Source organism: Calidris pugnax, unplaced genomic scaffold (genome assembly GCF_001431845.1).
Source record: "Calidris pugnax isolate Ruff unplaced genomic scaffold, ASM143184v1 scaffold38, whole genome shotgun sequence".
In the NCBI taxonomy this organism is placed as follows: Eukaryota; Metazoa; Chordata; class Aves; order Charadriiformes; family Scolopacidae; genus Calidris; species Calidris pugnax.
The window spans coordinates 11,689,328-11,716,086 of NW_015090995.1; the positions used below are offsets into that span (position 1 = coordinate 11,689,328).

The window sequence follows — 26,759 nt, forward strand, 5'->3', positions numbered from 1 at the left end:
TTTAATTCTCTTTTTCTTTGCCCATGCTTGACAGGGTATTCCAGGTGATCCAGGCCCACCAGGACTTCCTGGGCCACAAGGCCCTCCTGTGAGTAGTGCTCTTTTAGTTCTTTTTTTGTTGCATCTGTATCAGAACTGTAAATTCATTCTGCTCTGGTTTGTGGGCTCAGTTTAAGATGACGTTTGTGTGTCCAGGGTCTTCCCGGTGGCGTAAAAGGTGAAAAAGGTGAGCAAGGAGAACCAGGCAAAAGAGTAAGTAGTCTGTTAAACCAAACATTTATCTTTCGAATCAGTGTTACCTTTGAGAATTAAACATATGTTGAATTCAGGTGGGGCCACCAGCCTCTGGGTAAGAGACTTCTTTTTGTTTTCCATAACTTGGCAAACTAGTAGATGATGCATCCAGTTCTGCTTCATGAAAGTGCTTCTAGCTGTGGATTTCTCAGTGCTTTCTGATAGAATTATCTAAATGTAGATCTTAGTTTTGGGGGCACGAGAAACTAATTTGAATTATGTTATCTGGTTACATGTGGAAACCTTCTTCATAGCTGTTGGACTGCTTGACTGAAGCAGCAATTTCCTGTTTCCTTTTAGAGAGGGTCTTCATTCAGTTTGTTAGGTACTGGGTTGGCAAGCAGCATGAAATTGGTATATATTTAAGCTGGTCTATGTAAACTCATTCTCAGTTGGTTTACTTGTGAGGAGAGTCACAAAACCAAGTCTCTGAACACTGCATTAAGACCAAAAATCCATTTGTCACTTCCCAAGAGACTACTTCAGTTTATGTGCTATTTTGGGGAGGGGATGAGTCAGGATAACTGCATCTGAGGATAGTACGAGTCATTTTGTTTCTGTCTAGACTCAAATCCATCCTGGATATCACAGCACAGAATAGCTGGGGAAGAGCATAGAAGTACCAAGGAATAGGATGAAAATAACATGGGCTGGACCAGCAAAGGAAAGATAAGGTGCTACCAGCTCAAAGCATTCTGTAATTTCATTTTCACAGCTACCAAATCCATAGTTTCATCAGCATATTAAGGCCCCTTTGAAAACCAAGGCACAAGTCTTACTCGGAATAATTGGACAATATATAAACACCATTTAGAAACATGCTGGTAACAGATTTTCCAATTTCCACAAGAAATAAACACAATGGAAACAAATGTTTGCTGTAGTAGATATAATCCTTCTTAGTTGCTGAGATTTATAGAAGGATTTGCCACCTTTAAGGAACAAGAAATGAAGCAGATTTACAAAAGCAAAGTTCTTGTTGTATTTTGAGTGGGTTTTGAATTGTATTTTCTAAGTCACTTCTTTCTGCAAAAGTAAATGGGGAACCACACAAATTTGCAAGTCCCTAAAGAATAAAAGCCCTGGGGGGATATGGCAGATGCCTTTTGCCAAAAGCTTTACCAACATTTTTCGTTTTTACTCTGAATTTGGTCATATTGCATACTTAAAGTGCGGTTTTGCTACTGAGTTACTCTAAAGCTGCCTTTTATGACTCCATATGATTCTGTGTGGCTCAAACCCATTTCAGATATACTCATTAAAATGTCATTATATGTAATTAAACAGGTAGTTCTGTAAATTCACAGGAAATCTTAAAACCTGATTTTTGAGAATCAAATATAATCAGTAATAATAAAGAATTCACAAATCACATTATACTCTAATACACTTTATCTGTCAGGTCTTATTATCTCCTTCTTGGTGACTGAGAGTTGATCTTGGCACTCTGATGAAACTTAGTCATCTCTTCTAGTTATGTTCCAGCAGGTGTCCCCCATGCATACTGCTGCTGTAATGTTAACAATACTGTTCTATTTGTCTTTCCCAGTGAATGCTCTGGCATAACGTGGAGCTTGCATTAATTTTATTGCAGCAAAGACAAATCTGTCCAGCAAGAATATATGGTTTTTAGAAGTCACTTCTTTGAGCAGAATTGTACTTTATATAGTTGTTGATACTGTTCTTCAGGAAAGTACATTTGGCTTAAAGGAGAGTTAAAATTCAAACACAAAAATGTGTGTATTTAATTTCACTGGTCACATTATACTAATTTCCTAATCAAATATAATGTTCTAGTCTTTAGGGAGTTAGGATCTGTTTTCCAAATAAAGGATTTCTTTAACATTAAAAATAAAGGGAGTTATTAAACACAGCATAGTTAAAGTCAGCAATAGTTAACTGGAGATCCGTTTGTGCTGTATTCACACAACATTTCTTTGAGACCTGTCAGGTTTTTGTGCTCTGGTTTTCAAAATGGAAACCTCAGTTTAGGTAACTCCATTGATTATACTTGGTTGATGTCTTTGACGTGTTTATCACAAGGACTACACTCTAGAGAAAGTTTGGTTTATTGAAAAATGGGAAATAATTAACACTATTTCCATAAGAATTCTTTACCACCGAAGCATTTTATTTAATGAATGTTTATATCTTTGAAGGGAAAACCTGGCAAAGATGGAGAACCTGGTCAGCCTGGTAGGGATGTGAGTAACTTGTACACTTCTAATCTAAGCTGACTCCTTATAAGCTTTTCTTCTGATATGGAGAAGATCTGAGTGTGATTGTCTTTCTCTTTTCTTGAAGGGTTTACCCGGTGGGCCTGGAATAAATGGTGCTCCAGGAAGAGAGGGCGAGAAGGTATGCCAGGGGGTTTTGTCACATATTACCATAGTAGCTTGAAAATCTGCCATCACTGAGTTCAGTTCTGGTTGAGTAGTAATTACATTGCCTGTGCTGTTACAGTGTTTAGGAATATTTGCAATAACTTGCATGTCTATTAATGCACAGTATAAAAAATGCTCTTAATTTCATTGGTAGGGTGAAAAAGGTGACATCGGTCCTCCCGGTCCTCCTGGAATTGTAAGTTACTGATACTTTCTTTCCTTTCTGCATTTGGTTGACAGTGTTGTCTCATCATATTTCTTGAGTGACTGTGAGTCCCATCTCTGGGTATAACGATAACAGAACCAGTAAAGATTTCATATATTCATCAATAGAAATTATTGTTTCCATCTTTCAAGATAGATTCTGTGCTCTAGGATTTGCTAGGTTATGAATGCAAGGCTAGGCTATAACCTCAGACCAGCACAAACAGAGTGAGCTTCACTGAAGCCTGTTCTAACCGTATTGGCTTGGCAGTAGATAGTGCTTCCTGTTTGGGATTGCTCTTTACTGGAACTTTACCTGGTAATTCAGTGAAGTGGGAAAAGCATCCTGTCATTGGTATAAGGTTCAAAGCATGTTGAACTTTTCTGCCTCGCAACTCTTTACCATTCCAGTGACTCTTTTCTTGGCGAGTTGTTTCACATGAGCATGAAACATTTACAGGTCATTTCAAGACCAGGCATTGATGCAACAGTGGGACCAAAAGGTAACAAAGGATTGCCAGGACTTCCAGGAGCCAAAGGGGAGCGTGGATTTTCTGGTAGGCCAGGCCCACCTGGCTTGCCAGGTTCTCCAGGTAGGAGTACAAGCATTAAAATAAGCTGTATGCTTAAATGTTTGAATTGATGTTTAGCTTCACAGTCTTTTCACACTCCTTTTGACAGATGAACTGAGCAGTAAGTGAAGGCAGAGCTACCTTTGAGCTTGAAGGCTGGTCCTTAGCTTATGGGGATAATATGAGGAATTCTGAACATTCATTGCCCCTGCCGTGGTGAACAGCAGATGCAAACCATCAAGGCTGTCAAACAGACACTAGCTTCACAGTCTTAGGGGTCATTTATCTCATATCACTTACCTGTAACGTACACTATCCATTGCATTTCACAGGGAAAGTGTTGTGTACCAGATGTCTGGTACCTGGCCATCAAACCTAGTCTCTGCTGTACAGCCAGTATTAAAGGAGGAGATGATCTGAGTCTACAATGGGAGTGAGCGGTGACACCTGTATTTGTCTTATACATGCACAGAGAAAAACATTATGATTCTAATGGTACAGCTTGTAAATGTGCTTTTTTTTCCTTCAGTGCTTCCTTTCATTAGTCCTATTTCACTTGTTTTACTTCAAAAACTTACTTTCAGAATATCAGGGCAATTTTTCAAACCAAAATCTCTGAAAATGCAAAATGTCCATACGTCAAACACATCATGTAGTTTGATTCTATGAGAGAAATGTTATGGAGTACTTACATGGAAAGACGCAGTCTTATCTGTAGCATGTTATTCATTGTATATCATTGTTGTCCTTGCAAAAAAGTGATTTAAACCTTTGAGCCATCAAGGAACTAAATTCTTCCCATCTTAGGGCTCACTACTGTTGGACCACCTGGCCCACCTGGCTTACCTGGTGAAAGAGGACAGAAGGGAGATCCAGGTTTACCTGGTGTTTCTATTCCTGGGCAACCAGGACATGATGGGCCACGAGGACCTCCTGGACCACCAGGTCCCCCAGGGCCACCTGCACCATCTGTCCCTCCTGGTAAGTGATGACCACATAAACAGCAAGTAGAAGAGACTGAACAGCTTTGACACTCTTATGCTGGTGGTGTTTGGGGTTTTTTTAATCCTGCCTTCAGAGATGTACTTTATCAGCAGCTGAAGCCCATGGGATTCCAAGCTATTCAGATACATTCTCCAAGTCACCCCCATTGCAAATCAGGACATTTGGAGGAGAACTATAGCCTTAAGAACAATTACAGAATTCAGGTATTCAATGGTATGAGTTGCAGTCTGGCTTTATCATGCCTCCTTCTACCTCAAGTGAGGCCTACTGTGACTTACTTGTGTGATTCAGCTAGACTGGACGAGAAGAAATCTCATCAGACTTGAGGGACCTTTGAGATGGAAGTCTGCAGGCTGTGAAAAGGACTGGGAGATAGTTGAGGTTGCAAAAGAGAACTGATGATTTTTGTGTAATATCACTGACTGTTTCCTTTTGAGTTTGGATTACACTGGTGGGTTTTCATTAGCAGTCCTCCATCAGAATTGTCAAGATGCTTGGTCTGTGATTGTGTGGGTATATTAGAATATCCACACAAATACTAGGAAGCACATTTTTGTACTGAATACATGTATTAATTAATCATGTCAATCTAACAAAGTTTGATGATTAAACTTCTCATGATTCTCCTTAGGTGAAGGGTTATGTGAGCAGGGGCCACCAGGTCCTCCAGGAATTCCAGGACAACAAGGCTTTACGGGGGAGCGAGGCCAAAAAGGTGCAGTGTCATGGCTATCTTGTTTTGTCTTTTTGTCAAAGCTGGTTAAACAACGTAAAGCCTGCATTAAATAAAAATAAACAGTGTATGATTGAATGTAGATATTTTCTGTTTCTGATTAAGAAAGCTGTTTTGCTTGTGTGTAGGATAATCCCTCATCCAGGGTTAAAGCACAGGAGTCTCAAAGTGACTGAGGGTGCAACCAATGCTAGAGCCTAGCACGGATCACAATTAAAGTAAAATGAAACTTCAGCTTTATAAGTTACCTCCAAGGCAGATAGAAACTAAATGCTTTGTAACAGCAGTTGCCAACTCTACATGAAAAAGAGTTATACTTACTTCATGAATAAATTTGACATTTTTTATGGAAAGCAACATTGAAATTTTATATGCAAGGTTCCTAATTTGAGTTGGTCAATCTACAATGAGTTTGTTTGTTTGCTAAGCAAAAGAAAGACATCTTTAATGTGTATCCTTGTTTCCAAAAAGACAACCTTGCAATGAGGATGCTGATATGGGTAAGTGAGAATCTTTTCCTAGCTCAACCATGGACATCCCAAATGACTTTGATCATCTCACTTAATTTTGTACTCCTTTCAAACGGAAGTCTTTTTTCTCATGAAGATTCTAAGAATTAGTTAATTATCCTACATTAAGTGCTTAAATACTACATTGATGAATGTCAGAAAAGTCTGTATGTTAAAGAAATTCCTAAACTTCTGGAAACCATTTTTTTTTTTTATGAAATAAGTTTAGCCCATTGTCAAATCAATAAAACATTCCCAGTATTTATTTTGCACTCTTGGAATTTAATTCAACTTTGCAATTTTGATATATGTGTATTAGAGTTGTAGTTTGAAGTGTCAAGTACCTACTTTAGAAGAGGACTCTTTTGCTGAGAAAAAAAGTCCACAGTTTTATTTTTTATCATTGAAAGCATTTTTTTGTTTTCATTTATTTTGCATTATCCTAAATAAATTCTATGTATATCTGGTATTGGTTGTCTGGCTCCTAGCAACCAAAAAGCTTCAGTCTGGCCTTCATGGGGGAAGTGTTCCAATATTCAAGCAATCATATAATTACATAAAATAGTCATTTTGGATGTGGTGTTATAGATCAGTAGCAAGAAAACAATTGCTGTTGTACTGAATTCTTTTAAGGTTTTCTAAGATCTGATACTCAAGTATGGTTTTTTTCAATGCAATTCTTTTTAGGTGATCAAGGAGACACATGCTTCAATTGCATAGGAACTGGAATAACTGGGCCTCCTGGGGAGAGAGGACCACCAGGACCTCCAGGTAGTCCAGGTAAGGCTGTAGTCTTCACTATTTTGCTTATTTTATTCTATAAAGTCACTTCTATATCTGCGTATAATGCTAATGATATATCAGCACAAATTCAGATGCACAGTTTCCAGCTCCAGTATATAGTTGGTGCATATCCTATTTTGCACAGCTGGGGAGTGTTAGGAAGATACAGGCTGGATACATGTTAAACACTCACTTTTTTTTTTTTTAAATCTGGTCTTTCAAAAAAAGTTCTCTGATTAAAAACAGACTTGCAAGCATTCTGTGTGTCAAAGCTTTACGATCTGCTATAGATTTAACTCAAAGAGAGAAATTAACTTCTACTACTTGCTGTTCCTGAAGTGATAGAGGAGCTGGAACTTTTTAAAAGTGTGACAAGTGTGATAATTTTTGACGCTACTGGTTTAACTTAGAGTTGTGAATTTCATGATGTTCAAATTAAATCAAACTCTCCAAAAAACCTTGCCTGATTTTAAAACAGCTTCGCTATTCTGTTATGCAAACAGCATGCTTGATATTTACAGCTTCTACAGTTTTACGATTTTCTTCTATCTTTTTCTGCACTACTCAGGTTCTCCTGGTTTTCCTGGACCAAAAGGTGAAAAGGGGCTTCCTGGATTAACTGGCCTTGTAGGGCCACCAGTAAGTGGTGGTGATATGTTCTGGTGGGAAAATAGTGTCTCATTTGTCTTGCGTGTTTGGTAGATCTGTCACAGTAGATATGAATTGTCTAATATTTCTTTTTCTGTCCATAACTAGCTTGAATATATAATTCTTATATTGTGCCAAACTCAGAGAGGGAGTGAAAGACAAACTAAAATGCTTTTTTTTTTTTCTCCCCTCAGGGATTCCCAGGGTCCCCAGGTCCCCCTGGGAGACCTGGTCCTAAAGGAGACCCAGGGGATGTTCTGACTTCTCCAAGAATGAAAGGTGACAAAGGAGAGCCTGGCTTCCCAGGACCTCCAGGTCTTCCTGGCATAGATGGCACTCCTGGAAGAGATGGTCTGCCAGGTCTACCTGGCCCGAAGGGGGAACCTGTGAGTTCTATTGTATGCTGTCTTTGTTTGGACAGATGTTTGGGAAGTCCTAGATGCATTTGACATAGTGCAGATAAGAAGACTGGCAAATGCGCTTTATTCTGAATGTGACTAACGCAGTAATTCTTTTGAGTAGGTGCCAATCTAGTGATGATGTACAGAGGTACTCCCTGAATCTGCCAGTGCCTCTAAACATAAGCTGCGACTTCTCCTGCCTAGTGTCAGAAGGTCCCTTCTGCCATTGTCTACATTTCACCTATATAGCATGAAGAATTAATTACCCAGGACCTTATCTCTACCACGTTAGTAAGATGTAGGCAGCTAATGGTCCTGAGAGCAAGAAGGATGGAAACTGCCAAAGAGTTTCAAAACAGAAGCACTGAAAGACTTTACTTCTTTGCTAGCAAATGCATATTCCTCTTTCCCAATCCTACTCTTCCTTTTTTCAGGGCAGTGTTGCATTCAAAGGAGAAATGGGCATTCCAGGTGATCCAGGAATACCAGGTCCGCCTGGAGACAAAGGACTGCCTGGACCTCCTGGGTTTGGTCCACAAGGTTCACCTGGTGAAAAGGGCATCCAAGGTGTATCAGGCCGTCCAGGGCCTCCTGGAGTTCCTGGTGAGTTGGTCTTTGCGTGCTGTTGAACAAAAGCTGTAAAATCAAGTTTTGTCCTTTTGCTCCAGATAGTTCTCAGAACATAATGTTGCTTTTAAGCTTTTCCCAAAGGTGTTGTAAGACGTAGTTTTTCTAAGCTCCCTTACTGAAGGTCATCACAGAATTGCAAAGTGAGCGGAATTTGTGCCGCATTACCATAGACACATTATTCACCCTTCTGCTCTCACCTCTAAAGAATCTTCTCCTTTTCAACTGACTATAGTGGCAATGCGTTGTAACTACCATCTGGCTTGTGCTTAATAATACTGCAACTACAGCAGGTTTTGAAAACAAGGGTTTGCTTTGAACAAGTTTGCTTTTGTTACTTTTCTTGTCAACTACACAGATCCTGATCAGATTGTGCTGGTGTCAGCTATAGAAAATACTATTCACGTGATGGCACCTAGGAGGAAGCTGAAAAAATAACGTTTCAAGAAAACTGCTTTAACGTTAAAAAATGCTTCTAAGGCTATAAGTTCTATATGGGGCTACAAGGGCAAGCAGCCTCCTGGCTGAAGTGTTGCTGGTGTTTAAGTTCTTTGTAAGCTCGGGATGTGGCTAGTATCTTTCTGCTCAAAGAAAAGCAGAAAAGAAACTCCTACTGAATGATACAAATTTCTTCTTTTTGGCTTTAGGTCCAAAAGGTGACCCTGGCCAGACTATTACAGAACCAGGAGTTCCTGGCCCTCCTGGTCCTCCAGGAAGAAATGGTGACCCAGGTCTTCCAGGTAAAGCAGCAACTAGATATCCAGGGAATTCCAAGAGCTTTTATTCTGACTGATTCTTCATGACTATGTTGATTTTCTTCTTTTTACAGGAGATCCTGGTCAGCCAGGCCAGCGTGGCTTACCAGGCATCCCAGGAGCAAAGGGAGAGCCAGGTATTCCTGGCATTGGACTTCCTGGTCCACCAGGCCCAAAAGGTATGTTTACAGCCATTTTACTGTATTGTACTGGCTGGAAGAGGGGACATAGAGGGTTGTGTCTTTTAACTTTTACCTCGTGAGTTGATTTATGTCTCTAGAATCCTTTAAAAAAATGTTTGTCTTGCATTTGTACATCTTTTAATAGTTTCAGAAGTATCAGGATAAAACGTGCTGAGCTCTTACTCCTCTGTTCACTGTACTGCTCCTTCACGGTAGCTTACATTTTTCAATAAACCAAGGACACTAAAGCAAATTGGTAAAACTTTGGGAAATTGTAAATGTTTGAGTTTAAATCAGTATCTGATCTCTAAACGCTGCCTCAAGATGTTAATGTTTCTGATGTGAACTGTTTGTACTCTTTGTTAGAGCACACAGCATGGAGAGTGCCATCCTCCAAGAGAAGTCCCGGAGTTCCTCTGGGCAAAAGACTGTATACTCAAAACTTCTCTCAGCCGAACGAGCGCCCCTCAAGTGTGCTTGAGCTAGCAGAGAACCTATTTTCAGAGATTCCATTTCATGGGCCCTAAGCATTTCTGGAAGAGTTGTTCTAATGTTCTATGGTGTCCTTTCCTCTGCTGCCCTAACCTCCATGCCATGTGTAGGTTTCCCAGGGACTCCAGGCCCCCCCGGAGCTCCAGGAACTCCGGGTCGCCCAGGTCTAGATGGACCTCCTGGACCACCTGGTTTCCCAGGACAGAAGGTCTGTGTTTGCTTGTTTAATATAAAACATCACTTTGTTAGAGGTTCTTTTGTGTCACTGGGAGGTTTATGGGGAGGATTTCACCTCTTGTCAGCTTTTGGTGGCGGGGAAGTCACATACTCTACTTGAGTTTTGGGTGAGGGTGGAAAAAAAGAAATTGAACTGTAAGATGGTGGGGTTTTTTTCTGTACTACTTTAGCATTTTTAGGAGAGGCTAAACTTAGAAAAAGCCCTTTTTAAAAATCTGTTAATTTGTTACAGGGGGATCGTGGATTTGGAGTTCCAGGACCACCTGGACCCCCAGGACCACCAGGCACAAAAGGAGTTCAAGGACCCAAAGGTGACCCTGGCTTCCCAGGAAACCCTGGTCTCCCCGGACGGGCAGGTTTTGATGGAACTCCAGGGCCCAAAGGTATGAAGAACTCTCCCCTTTTCTGTTCCCTATTGAACTTTAAAAAATACAGACACGTGGGGAGTCATGTGGCAGTTAAATACAAGCAGTGCTGACTTTAGAGCAATTACTTCAGGGTCTGTTTTTCCAAATCAGAGACAACTGTGTAAATGGGAACTTGGGTTCTCAGAAGGCAAGCAAGCAAGGGGGTAAATACTGATCTATGGGTCAGTATCTGAAAGTCTATGTTCTAAAGGCAGATTATATTAAAGTGGGAGTAAAACTTTTTCAATAGAATAATTGTCATATAGATGTCCTGTGCTTCAACATGCAGAGGGTTAGCAATTCACAAATTCCTGCTGTTAACTATTGTCTGTATTGAACTGCAGAGCCTGCCGGGTTTGCTGGAGAGCATCTGTTGAGTTTGATGTGGATTGCGATGCAGTAAAATGTCTCTGTGTAGCCTAGAAATGTAAACTGCATGCATTCCACACAGAGTGAGGACAAATCTCTGGCTTTCAGAAATGGCCTCTGAAGTGTGTTTTTTCCTGTGTCAGATCCATATTTGTTTGCATGCAAGGACGAGATTTATGTACAATGTGCAAGCACTCTGCTGCTGAAAGCAAGTGTCCCTGAACTGAGTTCACTGTTTAACTAAACAAGAGTGTTCTTTTAGGTGACCCTGGACCAAGTGGACCTCCAGGACTCCCAGGCCCACCAGGCATCCCTGGCATTGGTGGTCAAGGTCCACCTGGATCTCCAGGACCCCCGGGTCCTGTTGGCCCCCCAGGTAAAACTTGCATGAATTGTACCCTTAGGTGCTTTCTGGCATACACCAAACTGGGTACACAGGACACTGAGAGTCTCACTGAACAGATAGGCAAGGAAAGATAGATAGTTATTAGCTTGGCTGTCTCACCAGTCAAGCGGGCAAACCTTGGACCTTGGTGCATCATGTTTTTTACTGAAACCAGATGCAGAATTACATTCATCCCTACCATTTGCACAACTTAGAGAGGTCTCAAGGGTAACAGCCCACTTTGGAGAAGACTTGGAGCTTCAGCAGAAATTCTTGGAAGTGTTGTGTGCTATCTGTGACAAAATCTCTGTGAAGGGGTTTATCACAATACTCTTCAGGACAAGGCAGAAGGAAGCACAATGTCAGTGCAGAGGTTTTGGGGGTACAGAAGAGGAGGAACGCTGCCTCTGGCTGCCTCTACTCTGCTGTCATTACATTGCTGTCGAATTGCAAGATGGTTCTTAAATTCCAAAGCAGTTTTCTATCTTACCAAACTGCATTCCAAATTCACTGGGTGAGAGGCATTTTTAAGTAACTTTTTTACATTATTACCTAGAAAATTAATTTCTGTTTTGGAAAAAAAGCAGACAAACTCAATACCCTATACAATGCTATTTGCCCTCCTTCTACTTACATGGTGGGTGCAAAATCAAGGGAATGATTCAGGTTCTTCCTGATGTGGCTAGGCATTTTATTTTTTTTCCAAATGGAAGCTAAAGCACAGTTTAACTTTATTAATGAGGAAAGGAAGATAGCATGAGTATTCCAAACTAGTTTGTTCATTATTTTATAGAGGAGAAAATGTTCTCCAAGAAGGGATGTGATACTGTTTTAACAAAAGCCTGTCAGTAAAAGAGGTCATACACATTCATCTTGTCATAAGCAGACCTGAAATAGAGCTTTAAAAGTCCTTGTACAGAAACCTCTGAGTTCTGGGGTTTCTGATTTCCTCATGCACTTTTTTCTGCAAAGCCAACACATTTTATGAGTCCTGAGAGGTTTAAAGTAGATTGACAAAGCATAATCTAAGGATAGTGATAATTAGGAATAAGTCTGTGAAGGGAGTTTGATTGTCTTTTGTCTAAAATGACTGGTGACTGATGAAGATATGAACTTGTTCCATCTTTGTGCATAAAGGGCACATGTGCATGCATGCATATCATTCCATTCACAAAGTTTGCTCGGGGAAGTTCCTTTTCCCCTTCATTCAGGAAATGGGCTTGCTGTGCACCAGGTCCCAATGTTGCAAATGTGTAGTAGTCACCACAGTGAGAGCATTCTCTGTGGACTAGAGCATGCCTGCTGCTGAAACATTTCAAAACTCACCTGGTTCTCACCATGCCTGTATGACTGTTTACATTGCATGCTTGTGAGCTACACGTCTTGAATTTGTGTGCCAGAACCAGGATTGGCAATTCACAATGCATGCTGAGAAATTCATGACCAACTGTAAGACCATGGGTCACAGACTGGTTGATTGTATTCTGATCTTTATGAACTGTAAGCTGAGATTCAGCAAAGGGCTTCACTTGAAGGTAGGCAAGCTCTTGAGTAAGTAGGCCCACAGAGTTTGAGTTCTACTCACATACATAAAGCGTGGGTCATATTTAAGTATACTTTTTCACAAGTTTCCCCACAAGTGGGGAAAGGAATGTGTGGTCCCTGCAGCAGCGAGCTTTGAAGGTGTCCAGTGTTAAGAGCTAGGGACAGAAGGGGTCTGGACAATGTGCACAAGTTCCCTGAGCCAGCAGGTAGGTCCTCTGCCTGGCTTACTGTGCTTACTATACCAGCCTGAACCTATGGCTGCACTTGGGGCTGATCTGAAACAAAAGGCAACACAGGTGTGTGTTTGGAGTTGGGGGGTGGGGTGTATTAGTATAGGTATGAATATTTCATTCAATTGAATTTTATTTCATTTATTCTGCAAAATACCAATTTTGGCAAATGCATAGTTATTGCTAGAGTTGATGGATTTGAAATGCTTACATCTTCATTCTTCACGTCTGACTGATCATTGTGGCTACTAACAGCATGGTGGCTTTGAGTTCTAGTGCATGGTTGAAGGTCCCACGTGATTAGTCCCTGTTATTTCCCTTGGCACTGCTATTGCTCTGTCTTGTGTGGAATGCCTTACATTCCCATCTCCCACCCCTTGTTTGTTTGTCTAGCTTGTTCTGATTCTGTTACTTTATGCAACATTAGGGTAAAGTTTGTGGGGCTCTGTTTTTCAGGTAATTTGGGAAATTCTTGAAAGGATTTCCCTGTTCATTATTTCCTTTCTCTGCACCACCATTTCTTCAAAGAGTTTGCAGCAACTCAACATTCTTCTTTTTTTGAATATGTAACAAATTACTTTCGAATTTATTGTGCTGTCTATATTGTTCTAATTATGATATTATATTTTTGAGAACCAGAAATTCAATGAGACTGAATTTCTATTTGAAAAAGTATCTTTGCCATTCTAGATATGGAGCTTGTCCTATTACTGGGTTATATGTTGTTTTCTCATTATTTATTTTCTTTGCACTTGCTGATAGAGACCCCTTAAACACAGAGCATGTGCAGCCCCTATCTATCCCCAGCACTGTTTTTTCTCTGCAAAGTAAGCAGTTCCAGGCACATGACACTATAGTTTACTGCAGTGATAAGCTGCTGCCAAAGTGGAGCATGCTTATAATTAAATAAATGGAAGTCTACAGTCTATGCTATCAAGAAACTTGATCTTCTTTTTTAGTTTGTAAGGAACACATCATGACTTCACTCTGAAACTTGTTCCTGCGGTCAAGAGTGGGGGTCACCATTACAGATTTCGAGTAATACTACTTTGTAGTACTACCTTATGAGGTTTTGGCATGGTGGTGTCATAATCTCTGTAGACTATGCTAGGGCATGTAACATGCAATATGCTACCTCTGTAGGTGTAACAATGTAAATTTGCATAATAGAACTAAAAGAAGGAGGGGGGAATTATTTACAGGTTTTTTTTGTGTGAGAAAGAAGAAGCATTTTTTGAAAATCCCTATTTGAAGGGATGTACCAGAATGCGATGCAGCTGATCGGTAAGGTGTACTCCAGTGTTCAGAAGGTGTCCAAGCCAGTATCTAGTAATGACACTTCTATGTAAGAAACAGTTCAGAAAAAGCTTATTCCCCAGTTGTGAAGAGAATACTAGGCAATGAGAGAGGGGAAAATAATTTTTTTTAAATGTACTATCATTATTTGAAAACCTCTCGCTGAGTTTCTTGTTTCTGCATACATTGGTGGCTGCACTTTGAAAAAGACCTCCAAGTTTCCCTGCAGTCTGGTTTCTCTTAACTGCATTAGTGTTGTATTCTTTGTACTTAGATCTGTTTTCGGTAACTTTAGGGTAGATTTTTTCTTTGTTCTAATCTGTATGTGCTTTGTTTTGTTTCCTAACTTAACGACTATTACAACTCCTTACTGCTACCTGTCTCAACTTCCTGATGAGCTCTAACTCGTTGGCTTTTGAACCTCAGGTTCCCCAGGTACTGTAGTTTCTTTACCAAAGCCTTTTCTTAACTTCAGATTTAAGAATTTCTTTTGTCAGCTACACTTCCAGAGTGGTTATCTTCACTGATACAGTGCACTGAAGGGAAACAAGCTGTCTGCTTGCTCCACCAGTGCCTTGAGCTCAGTATCATTAGCATTAAAAATTCTTAAGCATATTTTGACGATTCATAGTGTTCATTTGGGGAAACATAATGCCATGCAGAATTTTGCTATCCTTCAAAAATATTCAGCTGATGTTATCTTAGAGTGTAGTAAAATGGAATCATTATTGGAAATATATTGTGAGAATGTCAATACTTAATGATAAAATACAAACCAGTCTAATCAATCTTGCCTTTTTGTTTTACTAATCAGACTTAAAGGGTTATTGAAGAGAGTTGTTGTTTTCCTTTTGAGATTTTTTTTAATTGCATTTGGTACAACTTGATAAAATTTTAGCAATGCTTCTCTTTGGGACAATATGGCCTTCTAACACCCAGAAGCCATTAAAAAATACATGGCTTTAGAAGAATTTCAGGGTTTTCATCAGTGCTAGGAATGGACTGGGGATAAAACGTAGCTATTCCTACAGTACTATGTCCAGACACACACAGATTTCAGCCTTGACTTAGTTTTTGCTAAATGATTGTGTCTTAACAACATTGTCTAGGGCTGCAGGGCGTTCCAGGGGAGAAAGGGGATCCAGGTCCTCCAGGCTTCGATGTTCCTGGTCCTCCAGGCGACCAAGGAACCCCAGGATATCCAGGACCCCCTGGTCTCCCAGGGCCTCAGGGTTCACCTGGACCACCTGGCCGGGATGGAATACCTGGATTTCCAGGTAAGTTCACATTTTTTTACCTGTGGACAAAGACCAAACTGTATTTACAGGTGGATGCTCTTTTGGCTTGGGCATGCCAGCTCAATGAGCTTTGATGTTTACCCTATCCATTTAAAGTTGGGTACATGTAACCTTTAAATCTCAAACTTTAAAGAAAAAAATACAATTAAATTTGTTGCATTAAAATCCTTGTCACCCCTCCACTCTTCCCTGTAACTTGATTCAAATATTTTCCACTTTATTCTATTTCATAACTTTCAAATGTGACTTTGGTCATCATCATTATGACACTTTTCTGATTTATTTTGTGCTTATAACTGTGGAATCACAGAATCTTCGTGGTTGGAAGGGACCTTTGAGATGATCGAGTCCAACCATACACACACAGAAAAACCCCAAACCCAACAATCTCAGGCACTAGAGCATTGCCCTGAAGAGCCACGTCTACATGTTTCTTAAATACCTCCAGGGATGGTGACTCCACCACCTCCCTGGGCAGGCTGTTCCAGTGCCTGACCACCCTCTCAGTAAAGTAATTCTTCCTAATATCTAATCTAAAGCTCCCCTGCTGCAACTTCAGACCATTTCCTCTGGTCCTGTGATTATTCACTTGGGAGAAGAGGCCAACACCCACCTCTCTACAACCTCCTTTCAGGTAGATGTAGAGGGCAATGAGGTCTCCCCTCAGCCTCCTCTTCTCCAAACTAAACATGCCAAGTTCCCTCAGGCTCTCCTCATATGACTTGTTCTCACCAGCTTGGTGGCTCTCCTCTGGACACGCTCCGACACTTCGATGTCCTTATTGTAGTGATGGACACCCAAGCACCTCCCTCCACCCACCCACAGCGAATTAATATTTGCCACAATTTTGAAGTGTCATTTTACCTGATTTAGATCTACACAAGAACTGAGCACTTGCAATTCCCTGAAAACAGGCTTTACATGTGTATGCTGGTTAATAAATACCATACAGATGCAGGGAAATAAAAGTTAAGTACTGATGGGTTTTGAGTTTTTGTTCAGAATGACAAAGGTGATTCATTGCATTTAGGTGCCAAAGGTGAGATGGGCGTCATGGGAGCTCCTGGTCCTCCAGGGCCTCCAGGAACTCCTGGAAGAAATGGCCTGCCTGGCTTGAAAGGTAATGTTTGTTTTCCCCGCCCCTGAAGAGAATGCTGTTTTCCATGTCCTGTGTGGAAAGAGACTTCGTAATACTAACACCTAGATCTTCATTACTGAGATCTGCTTAGGTTGTCTTCTCTTGACAGTGCTGGTGTTCAGAGTCGCTCTGCAGTTCTAAGCCATAGCATTCAGTCCCTCTTTTTTTAATTTATGTCATGAAATGTTAGCTATTTTTAAAACATTACCTTTGGATTGATGGCATTGAAGTAGGGCAATATTTCTGAAGTATGTTGTAAAGTCTGCTTTAACCAGTAGAAAGAATAAAATTATAGCTTTGGGTTATGGATTCGTCCAGAATCAGCTCTATAGGTATTACAGAGAAACGATTCTATGTACATTTTCTCAACCCCCTTGTTGGAGATGAATTTTGAAAAAGTTTGGTAGAAGACAAACCCACTATGTCCCTGAACAAGGAGCTGTGAATCCGGAGCTGCTGTAGCTGTTGCCACACTTCTGTGCTACTGGCACAGTGTGGTGGAACTCCAAGAGCTCTCTGGACATGGGTCATACAGACACAGCTGGAATCTCTGAGCTGGGCTGGCTGGAGCTGACAGACTCCAGCACTCAGATATCCCCATGCTGTCCACTCACTCAGCTTTGTTCCAGGGCTTAAGATGCTGTGGGGAACTTTGCATAAACTGACTGATCGTTTAGTGAATCCCAACTTCATGAATAAGCCATGGACTCCCTGTGTAAGAAAAAGCATTACAAATATATGCCTTAAGGATTATATTTTTTCCGTTTTCCTGTCTGTACCTACTGTAGGTAACAATGGATTACCTGGTCCGCCAGGGCCTCCTGGGCCGGTTGGACAGAAAGGCGTCAAAGGTGAAGCAGGTCTGCCAGGCCCACCTGGAAAACTTGATCCGAAACAGCTAGGAGCCAAAGGAGAAAAAGGCGAGCCAGGTGTTCCAGGTATAGAACTTTGCACGTGGGTCTGGGGAGGTTGTTTGTCCTCCATAGATAACTTGTAACTGGATCCATTACACGTCCTTCTTAGAGAAAACAATGAACTCAGAATACAGAAGTGGCTTAAGGTTCTCTTATTTTAGGCCTTTTTTTAAGCGGTTCTGTGACCAAGTCGCTCTGTATGGTTAGTTTGCCATGTCCTTGCTCATTAACTGTTACTATTATTTGGCATGTGCTGATATTGTAAAAGCACTAAGGTGCTTTCAGCAGGATTACGATTCAGTCTTCTAGGTGTTATTCCTAAGCATGATGAGAGATAGTTGTCATGGCTGCTGTGCTGGCTGCATTCCTGCTGGCTCGAAGACCCTTGGGGCTTTTCCTTGTAGGATGGTCATCTGCTCATGCATCACCTCCAGGTTCTCCCTTTGCGTATCTCTGGAAGCTTACCCACCCCTGAGCTAAATGTCATCTCTGTGTGTTTCTACTTGGGAAGCTGGCAGCCCGGGAGGTTTTCTCAGTTCACTCAAGTCTGTTTTCTCTCTCACTTGCTGGCTCCCCCCAAGGTTCTGATGTCTCCTTTGAACTCTAATTTAATCTTGAGAAGAGTAAAAATACCCTACCCTAGAGAGAACCAGAATGCCTTTCTCTAATGTTGGCCCAGCCTTTATTGTGCTACTTTATCTATTGTATTAATTTCTGTGAAGCCTAGGTAGGAACCTAAGACACTTATTTTATATTTTTTTTCCCCTCTGTTAAGTAAGAGCTGTAGAGGGCAGATTTAACTATGCCTGCAGGGCAGCACAAAGTTATTGTATGGGATAATAACATAGAATTTGTAAAAATCTGCTAAAATACCTGCATTACTTATTATAATATATCAGTCCTAAAGTGCTTCTGATGTAGCAATGTAATTAAACACGTATATAAATAATCTGGATGAACATAAGAGGTTAGCATGGAGTCTGCTTATCCGAAAAGGCAGTCCCTTCTGAATGAGGTATGTTGGCATTAGTCATAAAATTACTTTTCCCTCTATTTATATTGTTCCTATTCTGTAGTAATCTTAAACCTTCCAGAAGCAATATATTGTGTTCTGTGATAATTCTCTTCGCTAAGCTAGGGGGAATTCTATTTACTGAAGAAAAATCCCCATTTTGATTTTTATTCATCTATAGCTATATTTGATCTCTTAAGGTGAAAGAAAACATACAGTAGTAGCAATAGTAATAATAATAATAATCAAATGTATCTTTTTCCCTCGAGGTATTCCTGGTTTATCAGGACAGAAAGGTTATCAAGGTCTCCCAGGTGACCCAGGCCCACCAGGACTTAGTGGCCCACCAGGTGTGCCAGGATTGCCAGGCAAGTAAACAAGGCCTCAGAGGGACAGTTCTGATGTGTAAAAATTTGCATGCGTTTTCATCATGTGGGATTGGGATGTTAATCCAAGTATATCTACGCAAAACCTAGGGATTGACACTTAAAGCTGTAGCATAGTTTTGGGACATTTAAAATCATTATCCTAACTGCATGCTTTGAGCTCTTTCCTTCCAACAGACCCAAAAGCAGTTTGAAGCTGACCCTGTGGAAGATTAGGATAGCTTTTAGGACGACTGGAAAAGTGCTTGCTGCTTGAGCAACATGACTGCAGGATCTGCCGATGGGGCTTGTCTGCTTCACATGTTTATTTCTTACATTGTTAGTCATTATACTCATACTTCGGAAGTGGCCAAATGAGTGCATTGCAAAGGCTGCCTGCATTTCAGATCTTTGTTTTAAAGAATTACAAGGATTGAGAACATGAATTCTGTCTTGCACTGCTTCTTCCTGCAGTACAGCTATAACTGTTTATCTGAAATCTTAAATCTTTGCCCACTATGTCTCATGTAGGTCTTGCTCTAAATATCTTGTTAAGCTTGGGGAATTTTTTTAATCATCCAGGACTCAAACTAGTTTGAGCATTGTAGGTCACGTTTAATTCCATAATAGAAGCTACTGAATACCTTTTGCAGATGAGAAAGAGATAATGTGCTCATTCTGCAGAACAACTCTTGAGAGACCAAGTCACACCAGTACTAAATTGTTTCAGGTGGTTACTAAGTCCTGGACTGAGATTTGACCCATTTCATTACACTAATCTTCAAAACAAAGAAGTTGCCCTGATCAAATCTTGTCTCAGAACAAACTGAAGATGTTTAAAATTTCACTACAAATGGGTGTGAAAAAGCACGTAGGAGCAGTGTGAGGCCTAAACCAATTCCAAATCCATTGCCTTTGTACTTAGATGACAAGCATATTCATGAGAACATATGAATATCAGAAACTTTTCATTATTGGCATTAATTAACTGAAACCACAATTTTCCTAGGCATCAAGGGAGACACGGGGCTTCCTGGACAGCCAGGGCCAACAGGACCTCCAGGGGTAAAAGGTGCCATGGGAGAGATGGGCCTTCCAGGTTGGTGTCGGTGCTTGTATTTTACATCATTTTGTCCAGTGTTTTCCTTCCAGTTTCTGAGGATTCTAGCATTAAATTATACCTAGATACTACAATAAGATATTTTGATTTGTGTATATTAAGAATAAAAAAAGAAAGCTTAGAAACGTCGTGCAGAAAGCCATAAGAGATTTTTAGATAATTGTTTTAGTTTGTTTTTAAAAACAAAACCACTTCAGTATTCAAAGCCAGCCAGTCAATTTGTTAGTCCTTTCTAGTTCAGTTGCTGTAATTTGAGTGATTTCTCTAAACCACTGAGAAGTTTTATTTATATTTATAAACTTGTATTTTATCTTTTTGACAGGTCCCCCAGGTATTAAAGGCAGCCAAGGAATAGCAGGACGCCCAGGGCAGCCTGGGCCTGCAGGATTTCCTGGACTGAAAGGAGAGAAAGGTGACCCTGGTCTTTCAGGCGTCGGTATTCCTGGTCTCCCTGGACCAAAGGTACATTTACAAAATTCTTCAATAGGAAACTCCATGAGGAAATTGGATTCTGTGATGTGTTTTTTTTAACTATAGTTTAATATATATTATGTATAACTCTAAATATGTATAGAAATATATTAATAACAAGCAGGGTTGACTGTGATTTGTTCTTTTCAGGTGGGAGCAAAGATTTCTAATTTTAAAGGTGAAAATATTTATATATAATTTAATCTGGTTAAAGGAGAACATTGTTTACCAGACCTTTTTAGTGGCCTAACCCGCACTGTGATACATGCTGACATTTTGGTAGTTGGAATGGATTTATGCAATTAATATGATTGTTCCCATGCCCAATTATGTAGTTAGTTCTAAAAAAATTAGGACAATATGCATTTAAGAATAAATTACAAAGGAACTGACATATCATGATTACTGCTGCTTAAAGTTTTAAAGTCTACATAAAACATTTGCACTAATATTTACCTATATCATCCTATCCGTCACCCACAAAGAAGTGACAAGCAGACCTACAGAATATCTAGCAGCCTTCACTGATGCCTTACAATTTATGTTGTGCAGCAATTAATTTAGCAAAACCAACACATTATTAAAGAGCCACAGACTTCTCTTTTTCTTCAGCATTATCATGGGGTAAAAATCTCTGTCTCTTCTGAAAGGAAAGCAAACACTTTTTTCTTTAATGTAGGCCAATTCTGAGGAAAAGCGATGATACTCTACAAAATTTTAGGGGAAAACTTTTAAAATCTTTACAATTACTGTTTCCAATTAATTTTCTGGTTATAATTAACTGGATATAAGGAGAAGTATACACAATATAATGGTGACATTTTTGTGATGATAAGACTTGGAGCGTACAAGAAGGACTTGTCCATCTTACAAAGGCGCGGTACTTATTTCTGCTTAATGTTTTCTAGGGTGATCCTGGTTTGCCTGGATACCCAGGTAGTCCTGGCAGTAAAGGAGTAGCTGGAAATCCTGGCTTGCCTGGATTTCCAGGCAGTCCAGGTGCAAAAGGAGAACCAGGCCTTCCTGGATTCCCAGGTAATTCCGAACAGGATTTTTTTTATTTTTCCTCTTGCTTATATTGGTACATACACCTAAACAGAGTGGGTAATTGGTGAAGGGCTGCAGCTTCTCTCAAAGTTTCTAGCAATCTGCTGCTTCTAAGCTTTGTGCTGTTGGAATTGTCACTGCAAGAGTAAGTGTGTGAATGCATCACTTAAGAGAGCCTTCTGAAATTATTCATCTGCTCCGGGGAGATGCAGAGTTATGTTAGCTAATGCTCTCCTCTCCCTGCAGCAGTCACTCTCGTCTCCTCTGACCCACAAAATGCCTATGTTTGGCTCCATATTTTTCCTTCCTGAATCAATAAAAAAGTGTCATCAAGAAAACTGGGCTTTTAAAATAGCATTTATTGTCTAAAATATGTTCTAAAGAGAAATCTCTTTCTGAAACATAATGGAAATAGGTTTTGCACTCTTTTTAAAAAAATACTAATAGATAGTGTTTATGGGTATATGTCGGTTCTTTAAAAAAACAAGGTGTTTATTCATACACTTTACAGCAATAAAGGCTGTTCTACAAGCGTACTCGAGCTGCTTCAAAGTAGGAAGTTAGGGAATTTATAACAGCGTAGCCATGGCAGCAGGAAGCTCAGAAGATAATGAAACCTGGCCATGAGCCTGACAGTTGTTAACCTCTGCTTCATGTCATGCTGAAAGACTGAACAGTCAGAACAGTGTATTGAGACACTGCCTTCATCAGGCTCAGATGCTGTTCAGAACATACTGCAATGTGTCCATTGTTTTCCCTACCTCCCACTCAGTTTATGCTGTAGGGGGTGAGAATCCTGTGTAAGTTCTAACTAAGACCATTTTTATTAAGATGCTTTTTCAGGAAAGGAAAAGAGGATTGGGAAGGACTATCCAGCCACAGTTCATAATGCTTTCAATTTGTTGTCAAGCAGAAACACCTGTCTCTAAAATGGTGATTTCCTAGCAGGCTGCCAGACTCACTCACTGTGTCCTTGGCCACGGGCACTCAGCAATTAAGAAGACAGAGTCTTGAAAGTAGCAGTAAGGACAGTTGTGCCAATATGTTTTGTTTCTGTACATTCTTTGCTTTATAATTCATCTCCTTGATCAGCTGTAAATCTGCAAAATGAGCATAAATACAGTATTTTGATACAATTAGCTCATTTGGTACTCAGGGCATCTCCAATTATGGCATTTCAAGATCTGCTGAAAAGCCAGTTTTGTGCTTAATTTGATTTAAATATTCGTACTTTACAGGAACGCCGGGAATTCCAGGACCAAAAGGTATCGAGGGGCCTCCAGGTAATCCTGGCCTGCCTGGACCACCAGGGCCAGTAGGTGAGCATCAACAGTGCAGCAAAGGTCAGCTGCTTCTGTGAAAAACATAGCACATGAAGCCACTTCCTTTTTTTCTCATCTTTTTAACATCATGAAAATGTATCTATGTGTATGGATGCTCAAACACCGTTGCACACGCTTAGTTCACTGAAATTAAACAGTGAACTAAGAATAAACTTTCTCTTGATGACTTGTGTCATATCATTAGCTGTAGAAACAAGAAGTTAATCATCACAGTATTTACCAGCTTTTTTTATGCTAAGTATTCTACTGGTCTAAACCTGTTTTTCTAAGAGCAAAATTCTAATTTATCCTAAAGGGGAAGCATTATATTATTTTTAGCAAACACTAACTGTTTAAAAGGTCACAGGCCTAAAAGCCTTTTCTAAATTGTCCGGGGGGAGAGAGAGAAAGGTTTTAATTTTAAGATTACACCTTTGTGAGTTTGTTATTACACTGCCACATCTTTGGATTCAGATGGTGGGGAGGTTGGTTTTTTTATTGCACGTTAGATATTAGTGTGCTAATGTGTTCTATCCCCTTTTAGGTGATATTGGCCGTCCTGGCCCTCCAGGTCCTTCAGGGGAGAAGGGACAGCCTGGTCGAGATGGTATCCCTGGCCCAGCTGGTCAGAAGGGTGAACCAGGTTAGGTATCCTTCCTGTTTGTTTTCTCCTCTCCACTCTGCATTCTGATGTCCTGCTTTCTCTATTCTGTTTTTCCTATAACTGCCAATACACCTTCAGAGCTGCTCCTGTGGTTCCCAGCTGGTGAACGGTTCACAAAGGTTGCTGTCAAGCTGCCAATGAAGCACAGGACAAGAATTCGATCAGCTCTTAGATTTCTTTTGTTACCTGACTTCAACACCAGCCCCTGTTCCTGTATTCCATGGTAGCTGTATTGCTTCATCTCAGTTACATAATGGATAAACAGTGTAATGACTGCCTTAAAGATAGAATCTCAACCAAAAATGCAAATGTTTTAACTCCCAAAATCTGAAAGAGCATCTTGTGAATGGATGGAAATATTTATGGAAGTTACAGATGCATTTTGTAACAAAACTAGCTTTGGTGTAGATTGGTGAGTGAATGAGAATCCTAATAGTCTCAAGGAATCAGAGATTTAGATGAACTGCACTTTTATCATTCTCAGCCTCATATTCCTATTCCTGGAGAAGTGAAAGCTAAAAGTTTATTATTAAATGCATCTGTTTCTTTGCAGGTCTACCAGGTTTTGGGCGCCCAGGACCTCCAGGACTCCCAGGATTGTCAGGTATAGTTTCTCTGTTGATCTTTGTTAAAAAGGTTGAATGTAAAATATATCTTTACACCAGAAAAAGAAGGACAAGTTTTATGTTCTGCAACAAATGAATGCCATAGCAACAACTAAAATAACATAATTTTTTTTCTCAGCAGGCCGTTTCAATTAACCATGGTACTAAAGATACTCATTACTGACTACTGAATTTTGTAAATTAGCAATTATGCAGACAGAATAAATCCACACAGGATAATAGTCTACTGCATTGTCTGGAACTTTGCTGATTTGTCTCAGTAAATAAAACATTCATACAACTGATGACAAATGAAGCTGCTTTGAAAATATAGCTGCTTGTTATCTTTTCAAAAGCAACTTCCCAACCTGTTATATTACTTTCAGTAGCATTAAAGCTCCTAAATACTTCAAGCTTATTTGCAAATATGTCTTAACTTTCAGCAGTATCTCAAAAAAATGATGAAGTCTTAATACTGACAGATTTCTTCACCGAAAGCATTGCTTGCAGGCTTACAAACTCAGAGGATGTTTATGAATTACAGCATCATTGAGTAGTAAAGTGTGATTTAGACCTTTTAACGTGTCAGAAGCTATAGCACTTTCTCCTGCAAGAACTACTAGCCACAACTCTCCTCTGCATGTTAGAACAATGCTATACTGTCTCGCTGTGCAAATGAAGTGAGTTGTGGCCAGACTCGCACCTCCTGCTGGAGAGAGAAATGGCTCTGCAAATTGAGATTTGGACTTCTTTGCATATCAAATTGTAACAGTATTCATAAACATGGCTGTTTGGTTTTACAGGGCAAAAAGGGGAACTGGGGTTACCTGGCCCACCGGGGCCCCCTGGACTTCCAGGTCTGAAGGGAGAACCAGGTTTCCAGGGATTCCCTGGTCTACAGGGTCCACCAGGTCCACCAGGAGTACCAGGGCCACCTCTGGAAGGTCCTAAAGGTAGCCCTGGCCCACCAGGTGTTCCAGGAAGGCCAGGTAAAAGCGCGATCCGTACCTATCAATACCTGCCAGTACTTCCGTATTTTGCTGGTAGGTTATCAGCCTTTAAACGTTTTCAATTTATTTGGATGGATAAGTTCAAGCCCCATGGCATAGGTCTTCATGTCTGTGGGCAACCAGAGGATTTTGTTGCCAAAAGTAACAGTATCTCAAAATAAAACAATCTCAGTTTCTATAAATCTCTGATACCTAGCAGCAAAAATGCAACGCGTTAATAAACGGGAGATCCTCCGCATGCTGTCCCAGTAATCACCTAGCGAGCACGGCACCGACCTTCCAGCGCCTGACCCCTTTGCAGTGTTGTCACGTGATCAGCAAATGTCATTGCGCACAAAAAACCAAACGTAACAAACCCCATCACTTTAAGAGTCATGAAAATCAAATTCACACTAGCATCACAGCATGATCAAATTGGATAGCTGCCTCCTCATCTGCGTGTCATGTAACATAAGTCACTCCTCCATTGTGTCATGTGGCTCCCACGGACTCAGTGCACCATCATGCCGTGTTCACCTTTCCATTCCATGTCTGCATTTTGTTCCTGCACCAACTAACTCTGGGAATGAAAAAACCACTATGCCGAGTTAACATCGCTGAGCAACTCCCTGGCCTGTATTAGAATTTGATTTATATTTTGTGTCGTAGGGTGTTTATTTGCATTTAGATACTGCTCTTGAAAAATTTAACTTCAGTGAACGTCTCATAGCTCTGGCTCAAGCTTATTGCTGAATCTTGAGTCCAGGTATAGATAGAGTCTCCTTAAATGAGACTACCGTCAAACCAAGCTTTGATTACAGTTTTTTTTCTTTGCATATTAATGGAGAAGTAATAGTTTTATTTATTGCCCATAAACTCTGACCTCAAATTTTTCTGTTATTCAACGGCTTGTTTGGGGAAAATTAGTTTTGAGTTAGTACATTTGTAAAATAGCTGCTACACATATTTTTCATTTTTGGGTGTCAAGGGAGAGTTTAGTTTTGCAGTACACACTTGGAAAGATTTCAAAGATTTGCTTTTTCCTCATGCTTCTTCTGACATAGGAGGAGATAATCCCACTGAAAAAATATTTTTAGAATGGAATTTTATCACAATATTTTCATTAGAACTGGTGTTGAGTAATATTTGATCATTCTCAATGGCACTATGAGCTTTTCTCTTATGAAGAGTAGGCAATGAACTCATCTATCCTAATTGCATTTGAAAAATACATCATTATAAACAGCATTTGGTTTTAGTTTATAACACCTTAAAACTGAGATGTGCTCTTTGCCAGTATAATGAGGTTTTCCTTAAATCCTAGTAAAAATAGTTGAATTGTGTTGTATCCTAAACCTGCTTTTTGTGTGACTGGTGTGGAACAACCCAGTGGGTTAATAGTTCACAGCCAGTCGCAATTTCTTCCTGGTTTTCTGTTAGGTTAGTGGAAGGAGTTGTGCACGCCTTCCCCCTTTCTCCTGGAGGAACTTACTGCTGTGCCCCAGGAGCTCTAACCAGTCAGTGGAGCATCCCTGCAGCCAGTTAGTAGTCCTAATTTGCTTTCTGTGTGGCCTTGTCCTCTCCTGCCTATTTGCTTGCTGGCAGGTAGGAGTGAGGGACAAGTCATCCCAGCCCTGCTCGCTGTGGTCAGAGTGTAGCTGGGATGCTGGACTTGGGCTTTGTAATTTAAGTGACCCCAAATAAAGGCCTGAGACATCCTAGATGTCAAGATGTCCCAAAGATAATTTTTCTGTAT

The 26,759-nt window shown here is 40.4% G+C and overlaps 1 protein-coding gene across 4 annotated transcripts in view; it reads left to right on the plus strand.

Moving 5' to 3' along the window:
• COL4A5 (collagen, type IV, alpha 5) overlaps positions 1-26,759 on the plus strand; it is an 81,922-nt gene that overhangs the window by 39,983 nt on the left and 15,180 nt on the right. For 2 of the 4 annotated variants that reach the window (XM_014955018.1, XM_014955020.1), the window contains exons 14-42: positions 35-88; positions 196-252; positions 2,454-2,498; positions 2,599-2,652; positions 2,833-2,874; positions 3,343-3,475; positions 4,262-4,435; positions 5,091-5,174; positions 6,389-6,481; positions 7,053-7,123; positions 7,327-7,518; positions 7,968-8,136; positions 8,808-8,900; positions 8,990-9,094; positions 9,700-9,797; positions 10,059-10,209; positions 10,865-10,978; positions 14,485-14,493; positions 15,168-15,335; positions 16,387-16,476; positions 17,283-17,432; positions 18,690-18,788; positions 19,795-19,884; positions 20,228-20,367; positions 21,285-21,411; positions 22,662-22,742; positions 23,290-23,388; positions 23,963-24,013; positions 24,818-25,003. In XM_014955018.1, the coding sequence (XP_014810504.1) occupies positions 35-88; positions 196-252; positions 2,454-2,498; positions 2,599-2,652; positions 2,833-2,874; positions 3,343-3,475; positions 4,262-4,435; positions 5,091-5,174; positions 6,389-6,481; positions 7,053-7,123; positions 7,327-7,518; positions 7,968-8,136; positions 8,808-8,900; positions 8,990-9,094; positions 9,700-9,797; positions 10,059-10,209; positions 10,865-10,978; positions 14,485-14,493; positions 15,168-15,335; positions 16,387-16,476; positions 17,283-17,432; positions 18,690-18,788; positions 19,795-19,884; positions 20,228-20,367; positions 21,285-21,411; positions 22,662-22,742; positions 23,290-23,388; positions 23,963-24,013; positions 24,818-25,003 (3,019 nt within the window). The remainder of the gene's footprint in view (positions 1-34; positions 89-195; positions 253-2,453; positions 2,499-2,598; positions 2,653-2,832; positions 2,875-3,342; positions 3,476-4,261; positions 4,436-5,090; positions 5,175-6,388; positions 6,482-7,052; positions 7,124-7,326; positions 7,519-7,967; positions 8,137-8,807; positions 8,901-8,989; positions 9,095-9,699; positions 9,798-10,058; positions 10,210-10,864; positions 10,979-14,484; positions 14,494-15,167; positions 15,336-16,386; positions 16,477-17,282; positions 17,433-18,689; positions 18,789-19,794; positions 19,885-20,227; positions 20,368-21,284; positions 21,412-22,661; positions 22,743-23,289; positions 23,389-23,962; positions 24,014-24,817; positions 25,004-26,759) is intronic. The other 2 variants (XM_014955019.1, XM_014955021.1) reach the window with 1 other exon arrangement.